The 16169-nt window shown below is 46.7% G+C and overlaps 1 protein-coding gene across 1 annotated transcript in view; it reads left to right on the forward strand.

Annotated features, from left to right (window-relative positions):
- The window catches only part of MAPK4 (mitogen-activated protein kinase 4), a 108899-nt gene that overhangs the window by 89999 nt on the left and 2731 nt on the right, over positions 1 to 16169 (forward strand). Inside the window, exons 3-5 of the mRNA XM_072133306.1 lie at positions 10127 to 10271; positions 13647 to 13808; positions 15699 to 15900. Of these exons, the coding sequence (XP_071989407.1) occupies positions 10127 to 10271; positions 13647 to 13808; positions 15699 to 15900 (509 nt within the window). The remainder of the gene's footprint in view (positions 1 to 10126; positions 10272 to 13646; positions 13809 to 15698; positions 15901 to 16169) is intronic.

Here is a 16169-nt window from a genome sequence, read left to right on the forward strand (position 1 = left end):
TAGCTTATAATATATTATAATTATAGCAACTTATAATTTTCCCCTTTTGCGTCCTCCCCCTTTGTACACCCACTACTAATACTGTGCCCCAAACATTTCAGTAAAAAATATTTTGTCTGTCCTCTATTTTTGGATAAGTTGTCCAGAAATATGAAGAAAAATCAGGGTCAATGAGGAGGAGAGAGGAAGCCGGGAAGAAGGAGAAGAGGTGCAGCCAAGATGGAGGAGAGAATTAACTGAGGAGGAGTGGCTCTGTAGTATGAGAGGAGAAGCTTAAAAGGAGAGGAGATGCTGCAAGGAGGAGGCATGAAGAGAGCAGGATAGGAAGAGCAACCAAGAAGGAGGAAGGGGAAACCCTGAAGGAGGAGATGAAGAGAAGAAACCATGGATGAAGGATCAGCCAAGGAGGACAAAGGAGGAAATCATGAAGGTGGAGAGGATGAACAGTCAAGAAGATGCCATGGAGGAGGAGTGGCCAAGTAGTACGGAAAAAGAATCCAGGTAGGAGGACAGGAGAGCAACCATGGAGGACAGGAAGAGCAACCATGGTGGAGGACAGGAAGAGCAACCATGGTGGAGGACAAGAAGAGCAACCATGGTGGAGGACAGGAAGAGCAACCATGGTGGAGGACAAGAAGAGCAACCATGGTGGAGGACAGGAAGAGCAACAATGGTGGAGGACAGGAAGAGCAACAATGGTGGAGGACAGGAAGAGCAACAATGGTGGAGGACAGGAGTGCAACCATGGAGGAGGACAGGAAGAGCAACCATGGAGGAGGACAGGAAGAGCAACCATGGAGGAGGACAGGAAGAGCAACCACGGTGGAGGACAGGAAGAGCAACCACGGTGGAGGACAAGAAGAGCAACCATGGAGGAGGACAAGAAGAGCAACCATGGAGGAGGACAGGAAGAGCAACCATGGAGGAGGACAGGAAGAGCAACCATGGAGGAGGACAGGAAGAGCCACCATGGTGGAGGACAGGAGAGCAACCATGTAGGAGGACAGGAAGAGCAACCATGGAGGAGGACAGGAGAGCAACCATGGTGGAGGACAGGAAGAGCAACCATGGAGGAGGACAGGAAGAGCAACCATGGAGGAGGACAGGAAGAGCAACCATGGTGGAGGACAGGAAGAGCAACCATGGTGGAGGACAGGAAGAGCAACCACGGAGGAGGACAGGAAGAGCAACCACGGGGGAGGACAGGAAGAGCAGCCATGGTGGAGGACAGTAGAGCAACCACGGAGGAGGACAGGAAGAGCAACTACGGAGGAGGACAGGAAGAGCAACCATGGAGGAGGACAGGAAGAGCAACCATGGAGGAGGACAGGAAGAGCAACCATGGAGGAGGACAGGAAGAGCAACCATGGAGGACAGGAAGAGCAACCACGGTGGAGGACAGGAAGAGCAACCATGGAGGAGAACAGGAAGAGCAACCATGGAGGAGGACAGGAAGAGCAACCATGGAGGAGGACAGGAAGAGCAACCATGGAGGACAGGAAGAGCAACCACGGTGGAGGACAGGAAGAGCAACCATGGAGGAGGACAGGAAGAGCAACCATGGTGGAGGACAGGAAGAGCAACCATGGAGGACAGGAAGAGCAACCACGGTGGAGGACAGGAAGAGCAACCATGGAGGAGGACAGGAAGAGCAACCATGGAGGAGGACAGGAAGAGCAACCATGGAGATAGACAGGAAGAGCAACCACGGTGGAGGACAAGAAGAGAAACCATGGAGGAGGACAGGAAGAGCAACCATGGAGGAGGAAAGAGAAGACTAAGAAGGGGGGGGAAAGGAACAGACAGGGAGGAGGAGAGAAGAATTCAAGGAGGAGGAACATATAAGGAAGAGGAAAGAAGAATCTTGGAAGGAGGAGAAGACCAGTCAAGGAGGAGGAGAGAAAAGGAGAACAGAAGGAGAATAGGGGGAACATACAAGGAGGAGGAGACAAGAAGCCAAGGGGGAGAAGACAAATAAGAAGATAGAAAGCAGGAGAGGATGGAGGGCTGGATGAGCAGCTTAGCAGTTTGAGTGAAGAAGCAGAACAGGATGAGAGGAGAAGCTGGTGATGAAGAGGAGAGAAGAAGTTAGAAAGAAGACAAGGAGGATCAGTCAAAGGGGAAGGGAAAATATCAAGAGGAGACAAATCTATTTTTGTACCTAGTTCTCAGTACAATGGGGGGGAATTTCTCATCACAATTTCTCTGTGACTTGGTTGTCTGTGTTTAATTCCATGTTTGTTTTATCTGAATTCCTCGGGTCAGTCTGTACCTGTTGTTGTATTTGTTTTTTTGTTTTCATTTGTCTCATAATATTTGGGGGGTTTTTGCATTTATCGCAAAATGTTCCTTTTTTTGGCGCACATGTCCCTTGATGTCTTGATAAATTGGGTAGTGGTTTTTGTCCCATCTCTACGCCAGGGTGTAACTGGAGTCATTTTTTGTCAAAACATGAACGAAAATTTGTAACAAATTGAAAATCATGAATTCAGTTCAGTATTGTGAGAACCAGTCTATGCAGGGTCTATTCTAAGTGACTTTGCACCGTCCTAAGTTCATTTGGCGCAATGGAAAGTCACAAAACAGGATTTGTACCACAACTGCACCAAAACAACATTAAACAAAAACCCAATGATAAATTTCCCCCAATGCGGCTCATTTACTAAGCGTCCTGCGGCTGCACTTTGGTCGGATAATCCGTCGATTTCTGATCCGCGTCGCATTGCGCCGGGGATTGTGTAGCACGAAATTGAATTTTGGGGCATCGGCACTAGCTTGCACTCTACACAAATTGACTTACACAAATTGGGGGGGGGGCGGGCCATCGGACGATCCGAAGGATTTGGACTACACGCGGAATTTAACATTTAAAATTGTGTCGCAAGACACGCACTTACAAGCACCGGGAACAACTGGGAAGGTGAACTCTGGCGGACCTGAGCGGAGAAGCGACAGATGCAGGAACTCGGCCGCACAATCTTCATGAATCGCGGCAGATGTGGATTCCGGCGGACAACGCACCTCAGGGATCGCGCAGGGACCAGGTAAGTAAATGTGCCCCAATATGTGTAACTGCTTATTACTATTGTGCAGGACATGGACGCTTGCGCTGTGAATGTTTCTCCGTCTTCTCTAAGATGAGACAATTTTCTGGATAATATGAAAAGAGCATTTGTCAGGAAAAGCTCATAATCAGCCGCGCGGCTCCGATATTATTTCTATCTGCTTCTGTGTTTGCAGCAGAATAAAATCTGCCATAAATATCCAGAAGCAGAACGGTCATGCACGGCCGTCTTCTCCACTAGTCGGTCGGACCCCTCGTTTCCGCGATCTGCAAGGGTTTCAGCACTGAGACCCCGAAGAAGAGCAGGTTATGCCCTATCCTGTGTATAGGTTCTAACTTGTCTTTGTGGGAAAACCCCTTTAGGTGTTTTGTGTTGCGGTCGGACTTTGTCTGACACTTTAGAAATCTCTGCACATAAATCTCTGCACCTGTTACTGCTCACATTTAGGACGGCGACTCGACATAGTTGTGTCATACGTTGTATAATGAAAGTGCAGCAAAAAGAAAAATGTACAAGTGTAGATCCTCAGGAGTAGATGCCTGTGAGTCCTCGCATAACACAGAAGCCGCAGTCCCTCTCCCTTGGCTGCGGGTACACGATGTCTAGTGCCGGCTCATCCAGACAATCACTGGAGAACAAACATCAGGGAATCTGTATTCATGGAGGACGGTGGGTGCCTGGCGGTCACTATGGACACTCTGTATCCTACAATCGCCCATTATTACTGGTTGCACTTGATGGATGAGATCAGCGTTGGCCCCTGTGGTCCTTATAGACACATCCAGACTGGGAAAACCTAAGAGCCAATCAGATGCAGGATACACTGGGCGAGGCGAAATGTCAACGACCTCAAGATTTTGCTGGTTTTAGCAATAATTTGCTTTGTGTTAACCCTTTATTGGTCAATAATATGATTTATATAGACGAGAAGGTGTTGGGTCCCTTCAGTAAGGGGCAACATCCATATTGCCAATAGCAATATATAAATACAGTACCAATATACTATATGACAGCATAATGAAGCCTTCACGGCTTTCCCTTGACTGAAGATTTCATTACAGTACGATCTCAGTTGAGGTGATGACATCAGTCGCTGTGGAAGTGCAAATTATGGAAACGGCGGCTGATTGGAGTTACAGCCGGTTATAACAACCATCAAGATGAGGAAGGAAATTAAACTTTCACCTGGATACAATGTTTCACTATTGTATGCGGTTTAGACAATGCTCTGTCCTCAGTCCCTGCTGTATAAGGGTCTCCAGATTCTTGGAAAACCCCTTTAATATAGAACCAGAAGACCACTGTACACAGGGCTGGCACTAGCACTGGGCATACACGGGCAAGTGCCAGGGCCCAGAGATGCTGGGGGGGGCCCACATAAGGCTGTACATAAGGAATCCATGGGGGGAAAGGGGGCTGTACCTAATGAATCCATAGGGGTTGAGGGGGACTTATATAAAATAACCATGAGGGGTCGTTTTGTATGATAAACTACGGAATATTTTAGGGAAAATGAAACCACGTGAGGTCACTGCAAAGGGGCCCCCTGAGGCTCTGTCACCCAGAGGTCTCTTGAGGCTCTGTCACCCAGGGGCCCACTGAGGCTCTGTCACCCAGGGGCCCACTGAGGCTCTGTCACCCAGGGGCCCACTGAGGCTCTGTCACCCAGGGGCCCACTGAGGCTCTGTCACCCAGAGGTCTCCTGAGGCTCTGTCACCCAGGCGCCCACTGAGGCTCTGTCACCCAGGCGCCCACTGAGGCTCTGTCACCCAGGGGAGTACGTCCTGCACTGATGAAGACTGAGAAGTGTGAACCCGGCTGTATCTAAGCCGCACCATGTGGCCATAGGGTCTATTATGTGGCTACTTTCCCTGATATTATCTTCAGAAGATGCAAAGCAAAAGTAGAATTACAATAAAATCTCAGAATATGATACAACGTGTTTGTTTTCATTCATTTTCCGCCAGTAAGTGAAGTCTGTACTAGAGGACACTGACAATATTGGAGTAACGTGATAACACTCGGCTGCTCGTGTGCAGCATCTGATTCAGCGTTGCTAATGATAACAGTGAGCCAGTCATTGGATCCGCTCCCAGATAACGTGCGGCGCGTCGGAGAGTTGGAGATTACAACAATGGAAAGATCTCATCTACTATGGACGCCGTCACTGCTGCCGGGATGTGAACGCTCTCTATTATCAACTCACACACAAGTTTTAACTTGTGGGTCTAAAAGGTGAAAAAATTGGGAACCATGGTTTTGGGGTTTAGGGTGAAGAATTGTAATATTATTCTAGTTTAAAGACAGTGGGCACAATAACTTACCCAGTCCCTCGGAGTTCCTGAAAGTGCGTTGTCAGACGATAATGCACTGTGCCGCGCACGTGTCGCTTTCCCGCTCAGATCCGACATAGTTCATCATCTTCTTCCTGGTGCATGTAAGTGCATTGTCTTGCGACACAATTTGAATCTTAATTCCCGCGCTCATTGCGAATCAGTCGGATCGTCCAATGGACCGCCCCCACAAGTGGAAGGAGGACTAAGAGCGCTCACATTCTGCATGGGACGGTAGAAGGAGACACGAAGTGAGGAACATAGCAGTGGGGTTATTGCGTGTCATAGCCAATGCTAAACAGATGGAAGGTGGAAGACAGTCTGATACATTTTAGTAGAGAGTTTCAGAGTATGGATATGGTTGTGAGAAGAGCGGATGGTAGTGAAGCAGAAGGTCCAGTGAGGAAGGGAGATTACGTGTGGGATAGTATTGACTGCAGAGAAGAATAGTCCAAGTGGGAGATGATGAGGACATGGACTACCCATTATGTAGACTACGGATTGAGGAAGGGACGGATGCAAGAGATGTTCTTGAGGTGAAGGCGGCATGTGGTAGATGGAGAAGACCTTTGTGGGATGCCAGCAGAGAGGGGGCGAGGTGAAGCAGTAGTAGTGTGATAGACACTGAACGTCTGGTTGTAAAGGTATGAGGAGATCCAGGAGAGGGCCAGGTCAGCGATGCCAAGAGAACATAGCGGAGAGAATGGTCAACAGTGTCAAAGGCAGAGGACACATCTACAAGGAGGATAGTAGAGTCGTGGTGTTTGGCCTTGGCTGACAGTAGGTCGATGGAGACTTTGGTCAAGGCAGTCTCAGTGTAGTGATTGGGTCAGAAACCAGATTTTGGATTACCCCAATTTCGTGATTGGTGATAGTGCCAGCATTCAGACCCCTCTGATCATACAGTTATCCACTACATCTTCTAAAGCTGGTCGAATTCATTGGATTTCATTGGTTTATCTTTCATTTGACAAATGATTGAATGGGACAGTCCCATAGAAACGAATGAGGGTATGTGGGACCCCATTGCTTTGATCCCAGCATTCATACTCCCTCTGATCAACCAGTCCTCCCCTATTCCTTGTGCAGAGTCTGTGGCATTTGATGCCTCGCTCATTGCCTCATCCTTGACTGTAGATTCCTGTCTCTCTATATTTGTTCTCCATTGACTGTGATATCTTCTTCGACAAATGACCATTTGGCTTTGCGTCAGTCATAGAGATGAATCTTGTGCCATGTACAACCTACGGCTCAGTTCACACAGGATATATGGGATCCCCCATTCTCATGATTGGTGGTGGTCATTTCATTACTCCAGTATCATAGGTTCTTGATGTCTCGTAGGTTTTACTGATGTCTTGAAAGTCGTTGCATTCTTCTGGTTGTCCTTGCAACATTTATCCCATAAATGATGAAATTACAAAGAAGACAAAGGTCTCGGATGGCGCGAGGCGTGAGTCACCACCACATCCGCTGCTTTCTTTCGTAGCGTCTCCGTCTCTGATTTACACTTATTCGCTCGTTCTGCTTATGCTGAGACACGAGGAATCAATATTATTTATGGACTGAGGCAGGAATGATACTGTGAAGGTCATCAGTCATTTCATTAAGAATATGACATTGACACGGGTCTGACTCAGCGACGTCACTGCCAGACGACAAAGAGAGTCCAGGGGGTAAAGAGGTTTAATATGAAGGAGATTGTTTCTGCTAGATTTGCTGAATTTTCCTTGTGATACTTTAAAGTTATTTGGGCACATTTACCTTGCCGTCCGTGTCGCGATCCCCGATCTGGGTTGTCCGACGATAATGCACTGTGCTGCGATTCACTAAGATCGTGCGTCCGATATCCTGCATGTGTCGCTTCCCCGCTCAGGTCCGACAGAGTTCACCTTCTTCTTCCTGGTGTATGTAAGTGCTCAGTCCAAATCAGTCGGATCGCCAGATGCACCAAAATCCTGCTAAATGCGACGCAAATGGGAAATCGTTGGAATAACCGACGATAGTGCGGCCCGCGGACCCTTAGTAAATGAGCCCCATTCTGTCTATTTAGATATCAGGGATTTCCATGTTCCAATGGAAAGTGGGACATAGACTTTTACCACCTCCACCAACTCCAAATCTTTAGTCCTTTAATAGGAACTGCTGCACCGATTCCGTGCACTGAGAATGTTTTATCGAGTCCTTAATCCTCCAGAGAATTGTAGTGCAGAATCCTGGGGCAGGGGTGTCAAACTTATTTTCATCACACTGTCACTTCGTCACAGTACCCCAAGTGCCCCATCCAATAGCCAGAGTGCCCCTCCAGCAGCCACAGAGCCCCCCAGTAGTCAGACCCACCACAGAGCCCCCCAGTAGTCCTTGACCCTCCCCTGTTCCAATGTGGGAGAAAAAATGTACTCACCTTTCCACACTCCCACGAAGCAGCGACAGCGTTCATCGTCTTGCTTCAGTGCTCCCCACTGTTCACGCCGGCTCTGAAGCCGGCAAACGTAATGTGATGACATCACCACGTGTGCCGGCTTCAGAGCCGTTGTGTACAGCGGGAAGTGCTGCTGCCTCGTAAGAGCGAGGAAATGTGAGTACAGGACCTTGTCTCTATGCTGTACTCCCGACTAGTGTAGCATAGAGGCTGGGACACAAGAGATGGATGTATTTGGCCTGCGGGTCTTGTGTTTGACACTTGGGCCCTAGCGTGGTCCATAGCCTTATTACAATGTCCATGATGGAAACCTAATAGTCCAACTAGAATTGTATTATACAACTAATAAACTATTGTTTATTCCCATGTGTATTTCCCTCTCTACCAAATTTTTAAAACAACATGAATTACAGGCAGTCCCCTACTTACATACAACCCCTAGTTACAAACGGACCTCTGGATATTGGTAATTTATTGTACTTTAGTCCTAGGCTACAATAATCAGCTGTAACAGTTATCACCGGTGTCTGTAATGAAGATTTATTGTTAGTCCTGGTTCTTATGACAATCCAACATTTTTAAAATCCAATTGTCACAGAGACCAAAAAAGTTCTGGCTGGGATTACAATGATAAAATATACAGTTCCGACTTACATACAAACTCAACTTAAGAACAAACCTACAGACCCTATCTTGTATGTAACCCGGGGACTGTCTGTATATACAGTCATTTCTTTTACTGGTCCTATTAGCCATGTGCTACATTGTAATTATTCAGTAGTGCCAAACATCCTAGGGGACCGGCACAATAGGGCCCACCAGAGGATTCTCTGGTACTCTGGTGGGCCAGATATTTTTTTTTTTTTAACCTCACTCCCTATTTATGAGCAAATTAAATATTTTTTAGGCGCAAATCGAAGTTCAACTGATGCTTCCATAAAGAGTTGCAAAAAATTAAAAAGTGTGCAAACTCACACCCCAAATCTCTAAGACTGAGATACATTAAAACAGACTTGTGTGCCGACAGCAAGCAACTTAGGAAAGAAGCAGAAGAAATACAATGATACATTGGGACTCATGTACTAGGGGTTTCGCGGCCGCACTTTCATCGGGTTTCCCGAATTTTTCGGTTTTGCGCCGAATTCCGGCCTGATTTTGGTGCAGGCGATTGGATTTTGGCTCAATTGCGCCGGCTTTCACGTGACAGAAATCTGGGGGCGTGGCCTTCGGACAACCCGACGGATTTGGAAAAAACGCGGAATTTAAAAAACGAAATGTGTCACAAGATCAAGCACTTACATGCACCGGGAAGAAGAAGGTGAACTACGGCGGATCTCAGTGCAGCAGCGACACCTGCTGGATATCGGGCGCACGACCTTAATGAATCCCGGCAGACCCGAATCCTCGTCGGAGAACGCGCCGCGGGATCGCAACTGGACCGGGTGAGTAAATGAGCCCCATTGTATCTAATTAGTCAAGGATGACAGAGGATAGTTGATAGTAGTGCATGGAGGGGGTAGGATGCATTCTCTACCTTACACACTTTCAATATGAGGGAATACGGCCAACCCCTTTAACATTAGTGTGAATAGACCCTAAAAGGGACAGTTCTAGGGATTTAAACCAACTAAATGAAAATGTCACATAACATCCTTGAATTATTGTATCTGATTGACTCCATACAAAAAATACACACAAAAAAATTCCAACAATTCTCCTGCCTTCATTTGCTTTAACCTTCTACTTTCTTTTGGAAAACAAAAAAAATGATCTGAGATTATTCTGTTCCCGATCTCCTTCTAATAATAATAATAATAATAATTCCTTTATTCATATAGTGTACACAGATTACACAGCACTACACAGAGTCCCTGTGGGCTCACAATCTAATCAACCTACCAGTATGTTTTGGAGTGTGGGAGGAAACCAGAGGACCCGGAGGAAACCCACGCAAACACGGAGAGAACATACAAACTCTTTGCAGATGTTGACACTGGGACTTGATCCCAGGTCCCCAGCGCTGCAAGGCTGTAATGCTAACCACTAAGCCACCGTAACGAGCCATAAGGGCTCTGGAGGCGTTACCAGAGCTCCTCCGTGCTGCCTTAGCTTGGATCTGTTTTGAGCTGCTAGGGACATGTCGGCTGCAGCCGTTCCTTCCCGCTGCTCCAGGATCTAGGAATCTTCTGGAATGTGACGCTTGTGTTATCAGAGACTTGTACAGTAACGTGTAATATTCGCAGCAGGCGAGTGATAGGTGGAGACCGGAGTTCCCCTTTAAAGGATCACCTTCTGCTTTCTTTCAGGGTTATCTCTCCGAGGGGCTGGTGACTAAGTGGTATCGATCTCCGCGCCTTCTTCTCTCCCCTAATAATTATACCAAAGCCATTGACATGTGGGCGGCCGGGTGCATCCTGGCGGAAATGCTGAGCGGGCGGATGCTTTTTGCAGGTGAGTTAATATGTATACATGTATCTAAATAATTCTGAGAGTCCCTTAAAGGGAAATTCTTGCTCTGCTTTTTTTTTGTTTGTTCCATTTAAAAAAAAAATGTCTTATTAGTTTTTTTAATATAATAATATTTATTTTTTGACAACGTCACTGGCCGCCATATTGGAGACAATGGGGGTCATTTACTAAGGGCCCGATTTGTGTTTTCCCGACGTGTTACCCGAATATTTCTGATTTGCGGCGATTTTCCCTGAATTGCCCCGGGATTTTGCCGCACGCGATCGGATTGTGGCACATCGGCACCGGCATGCACGCGACGGAAATGGGGGGGGCGTGGCCGAACGAAAATCCAACGGATTCGGAAAAACCGCCACATTTAATTAAAAAAAAAAAAAATTGGTCGCACGGGCCATACTCACATGCACCACGATGAAGACGATGAACTCCGGGGCACCTCGGCGGACTTCGGCGCAGCAGCGTCACCTGGTGGACATCGGGCACAGGACCTTCATGAATCGCCCGAAGACCCGAACGCTCGTCGGAGAAGCCGCTGCTGGAACGCGAATGGACCGAGTAAGTAAATGTGCCCCAATGATTCTTGTAGACTCTGACAGGTTCCAGAGAATAGCCACCAACCCCCTGAGCCCACGGAGTGACATTGGGGTTACACATAGATCTTTGTCTAACTACATAGTATATAGCAGTGGTGGCGAACCTATGGCACGGGTGCCAGAGGTGGCACTCAGAGCCCGCTATATGGGCACCCTTGCCATCACCCCAGGGTAGAGTTTGCCAGACAGAACTCAAGGCCTCTTGCAGTCCCAGGACCCCAGAATGGGAGACTTACAGACATTGATGTTCTACAAGCGGATTCTGGGAATTATGCAAATATGTTTTCCGTGGGCGTCAGACAACCCGACGGATTCGGACAAACCACGGAATTTAAAAAAGGTTTTGTGTCGCAAGATCAAGCACTCAAATGCACCAGGAAGAAGCAAGTGAACTCTGGCGGACCTCGGGGCAGAAGCGATGGATGCAGGAAGTAGGGTGTACGATGTTAGTGAATCGCGCCGGACCGGAATCCACATCGGACAACGCACCGCGGGATCGCGCCGGGACCAGGTAAGTAAATCTGCCCCAATATGCCCAGTCTCTGTGTGCTCAGGGTAAAGGTAAGAGATCGTGTCTAAGTCAGAGGCCCAGAAACCCTGAATCTGGCGCCCCCTGCACACTACACAGGGTACTGCACATAGTACACACTGCTCTGTTCTTAGTAAATCTGGGCCAGAATGTTACATTTTATCCAGAGTTCCCCTTTAAGCTCTTCCTTTCATGTGAATCTTCCTCTCTGCAGGTTTAACCTATTCTAGCTTTTTTTTTTACTACAGTAAATCGTTAAATAAGCCTCATGTAGCTTGCTTTCCTAATTGCTGCTCCGCACATCGTTAGCCTCGGCAGGATAATGAAGTCCCACGTGGCTCATTACAGACTGGGAAAAAGGGAAAGCGTCAACATGGATGGGAATATTACACGGCCCCTCTCCACTCACCTCAGACCAGGCGCCTTCCTATACGTAACCCTCCAGTCTCTTCAGAGGGGGAACTAGAAGTATTAACATCGCCACCTAGTGTTTAGAAATTACAAAATGTTAATTTAAAGGGGTTGTTTTGATGACCTCCTGTCTAGCTTCAGTATCTAGTTAATTATCATATTCACTCCAGTGCCACTAAACCGGAAATTATAACAAATGCAGGGTCCTCCAGGGCGCTTGTTAGTGAAGCATCCTGGTTAATAAAGTGGAGGAAAATATCAACCCCTTTAAGACATTAGGTTAAACATTAGTGTGAATCGACCAGACATAGGTATTGTCCCTGAAGAGACGTGCAATCAAACCTTTGTGTGTAGTAGCAGGACTGTGAAACACAGATTTATAGTCCAGGATTGTAGCTGAACATGATGTACTTTGGTGCACTCATGGATGAGCCCCTCCCTCTGAGTAACTGCTGTAGTATTTAAACAGAAGCTGCAGCAGAAGAGGGGAGGGGCTATGTAGCACTACAGTATAGAGATGTCACACATCGGTGCACTACAGTGCTCCAAGTCTAGCTGCAATCCTGGAATATAAATGCATATTCCTGATGCTATTAACAACATACACAAAGGTCAGATTACACATCTCTCCAGGGACATTAGATAGCGCTGACTGCAGAGAGCTCAGAGCACAGCAGTGTGAGGAAACACCCTTCACTATAATCCTAGGATATAAATCCATATTTCAAAGCCCTATTGCTGCTAATAACACAACATAAAGGTCTGATTACACATGTCTCCAGGGATAATACCGGACACTGGCTGCAGCTTTGTAAGGTCACACCTGCTGACAGGTTCCCCTGAATACTTAATGTACAGCGGAATAACTTACACAACCTATAGCACTACTATTAGATCACTTTTGGTATTGTATGTTTACATCTATTTGTATCATGCTACATTGTATTTGCTGGGATGGTGATGACATCACTGTAGAGCTCAGGGTGCACTGACATGTGGCGTTCACGTGTGCGTTCTGAAAAGCGGAGAAGAGGAGATTTGCCTGATTACATTACTGTTAACGTTGTATTAATGTGGATGTTTTGTTAACGCAATGTTAACGGCAATGGAGTTGGGCAAATCTCCTCTTCTCACTTGTTGTATTGCGTTTCAAAACGCCACATGTTAATGCAACCTCAGGGTGATTTGTGAGAAGGAGCCACCCAAAGGTCCTTATAGAGCCTATATGGGTGCTGTCTGCTCAGCTAGTAGTGGATTATAATATGGGTGCTGTCTAGTGCTGTGACCAATTTGCAGCCACTGGAGGCAGCACAGATGTGTCCAATAGGTCTCATCTCTAGGTAATTATAAAGGGACGGTTTATTAAAGCGCCCATGGCCAGTATTGGATTGTGCGGTTTGTGTGGTAGCCTGGGACCCAAGCCTCCTAGGGAGGGGGGGGGGGGCATTACCACTCAAACCACCCATCAAAGTATATACATCTGTTCCAGTTCTCAATACACATGTACACAAGAGCCATTTCAGGACCTTTAAAGGTCCTCCAAAGGTCCTGAAACCACAGATTGACAGCAGCAGAAGGGACACATCCTCCATTCCCCAAGAAGCTGATTCTATACCAGATGTAGGAAGTGATTCCAGACTTGTAGAGGCTATAATATTCATACAGCCCAGGATCCATGGTGGTCTTACTCCACCCCTGAGTACAGGGCAGTGCCAGTATCGAGGTATTGGGGACATGTGACCACTGGTCATGGTCCTATTATCATCACAGATATAGGATACATTGATATATGGATAACTGTCTATTTTTTGGGGTTTGGTCCAGGGAACCATGAGCTGGAGCAGATGCAGCTGATACTGGACACAATTCCCGTAGTTCACAAGGAGGACAAGGAGGAGCTGCTGAAGGTCATGCCATCGCTTGTCAGCACCAACTGGGAGGTCAAGAAGCCCCTGAGGAAACTCCTGCCTGAAGTCAACCTGGAAGGTGGGTGCCAGGGGTTATCACATCTGACACCAACACCCCAATGTTCCCACTTAGGGTTTCCCTGACATCCATAGGGGGGATCCTTCCATATACACGGACATAGGGAAGTGTTATCTATCAGTTTATAAAGAATGAATTGCAGACATGGTCTGTTATCTGAATTCAGTGGCGTCCCATCCATCCAGGATGCGCAAGATGTTCCATGGAAGAACTGAATTCTAGGAGTAAAAATTCTGCATTTAAGGAAACCTACCACTTGTAGTGGCAGGTTTCTGATGGAAATACCGGGCACCAGCTCAGGGTGAGATCAGGGTGAGCTGGTGCCGGAGCTTATTTTAGTTAGTGTTTTAAACCGCGGTATCGCGCTCGGCGCTTACCATGCGCGCCGCTCTCATTCACTTCCTATGTAGCCGCGCACATGGTAAGCGCTGAGCGCGTACCTCCCTGCGCCGGCTATAAAGTTTAAAAAGTGTTTTAAACCGCGATACCGCGGTTTAAAACACTAACGCAAATAAGCTACGGCACCAGCTCAGCCTGATCTCACCCTGAGCTGGTGCCCGGTATTTCCATCAGAAACCTGCCACTACAAGTGGTAGGTTTCCTTTAACCCCTTCTCGACTGTATATGCCCGATTGGCACATGCCCCGTTTAAATAACCTGTATAGAAACACAATTCTTGTGTCATATTAAAGAGGAGAATCTCCCCTTTTAAATAACACCAGAATTGTAGTTCTAGGTGCCACAGTTCCGGAGATATAAATTGCCTCAAACAGAAAACACTGCACAAAAGTACATGCACCCTCTGCCATTGTCTCTGAACATAGAAAATCATGATGGATTCACACCGTACATATTTTTATAATAACAAATTTATTCAATTTTACCGCTTATCAATTAAACATCTTTTTAAATAGGGAAAAATGACATTTTTTCAAATTTTTTTTAGTTATGTGTCTGCAAATTCTAAATTCAAATTGAAAAAAAGAAAGTTGTTCATAAAATAATTTTCGTTCACGAAGGGGTTAAGAATAGAGGTGACGGTTTTTGGGGGGATCCCCCCTGGCCTATCGTAGCCATGGCTTGATGCTTGGGCCGTCAATTTAGATTGGCTGTTGGGTTGCCAATCAAGCAATATGTGCAGGCCAGTAGGCGGAACCTGATGATCGGGTCCATTCATCTGTAGTTCAGAACCTTCTGTTGGAGAATTCCTTGAAGAATTCCTCAATGTTCTCCTCCCCATAGAGGAGTGCAGCACAGACATGATACATAGAGGAAGCTCTATCTTTATCCCAACTATGGAACAATATGGATATGGATGGACGTATTGCCCATTGATATGAATGCGGCTGTACTGTATGATACCGCTACCGAAACGGTATGAAACGGGTAGCATATAGCCAAAAATATGCGTCTATGTGAAAGGAGCCTCATGGTGGATAAACCCATTAGTCAAATAATTTGTCATTATATTTCAATCTTTGGCTTAAAGGGGTTATGGGGCCAAAATAGGGAGCAACCCCCCTGAATAAAGGAAGTGTTCTTACTGTGCACCGGCCCACACTTCCTGTGTTGTGCCGGGTATCGGTACACAGGTCACGCTCCGTCCAATCAGTGGCCTCTTTAAACCACAGGAAGTCACATGTAACATAAGAGGAAGTGACATTCCGTGGTCTAAAGAGGTCGATGATTGGCTGAAGTTATTCATTAGGAAGTTAATAGGAATTGATTTGTCCCACACTAAACGAGCCCTTATGTGGTCCTGTAATGGAAAAGTAAAAAAGTTATGGATTTCAAAAAGGAGTTTTCAAAAGGGTTAACGTGCTGAGATACGACACGCCCCCCGTTATAAACTTCCCCTGTCATCAGCTTTATTTCTTCTCTAATTCTTAGCCATCGATTTTTTGGAGAAGATTTTGACCTTCAACCCGATGGACCGTTTGACGGCTGAAGCGGCTCTGCAGCATCAGTACATGTCACCGTATTCCTGCCCGGAGGACGAGCCCATATCCCTGCACCCCTTCCGCATTGAGGATGAAATTGATGATATTTTACTGATGGAAGCAAGTCAGAGCCAGTTATCCAACTGGGACAGGTGAGAGTCAGTCCTCCGCATATAATTAATTGTATTCACAGTAGTTCCTCAAACCTATCATAACTGTGTATCATCCTAATCTAAATATATATATATGATTGGCTCAGCTCCTCCTGCTCTATAACTTGTTGCCTGCAGATAGGACACTGCATAATCATCTCAGCTCCTCCTGCTCTATAACATGCAGCCTGCAGATAGGACACTATGTACAATCTGCTCAGCTCCTCCTGCTCTATAACTCGTTGCCTGCAGATAGGACACTGCATAAT

The sequence above is a fragment of the Engystomops pustulosus genome, chromosome 1 (genome assembly GCF_040894005.1).
Source record: "Engystomops pustulosus chromosome 1, aEngPut4.maternal, whole genome shotgun sequence".
In the NCBI taxonomy this organism is placed as follows: Eukaryota; Metazoa; Chordata; class Amphibia; order Anura; family Leptodactylidae; genus Engystomops; species Engystomops pustulosus.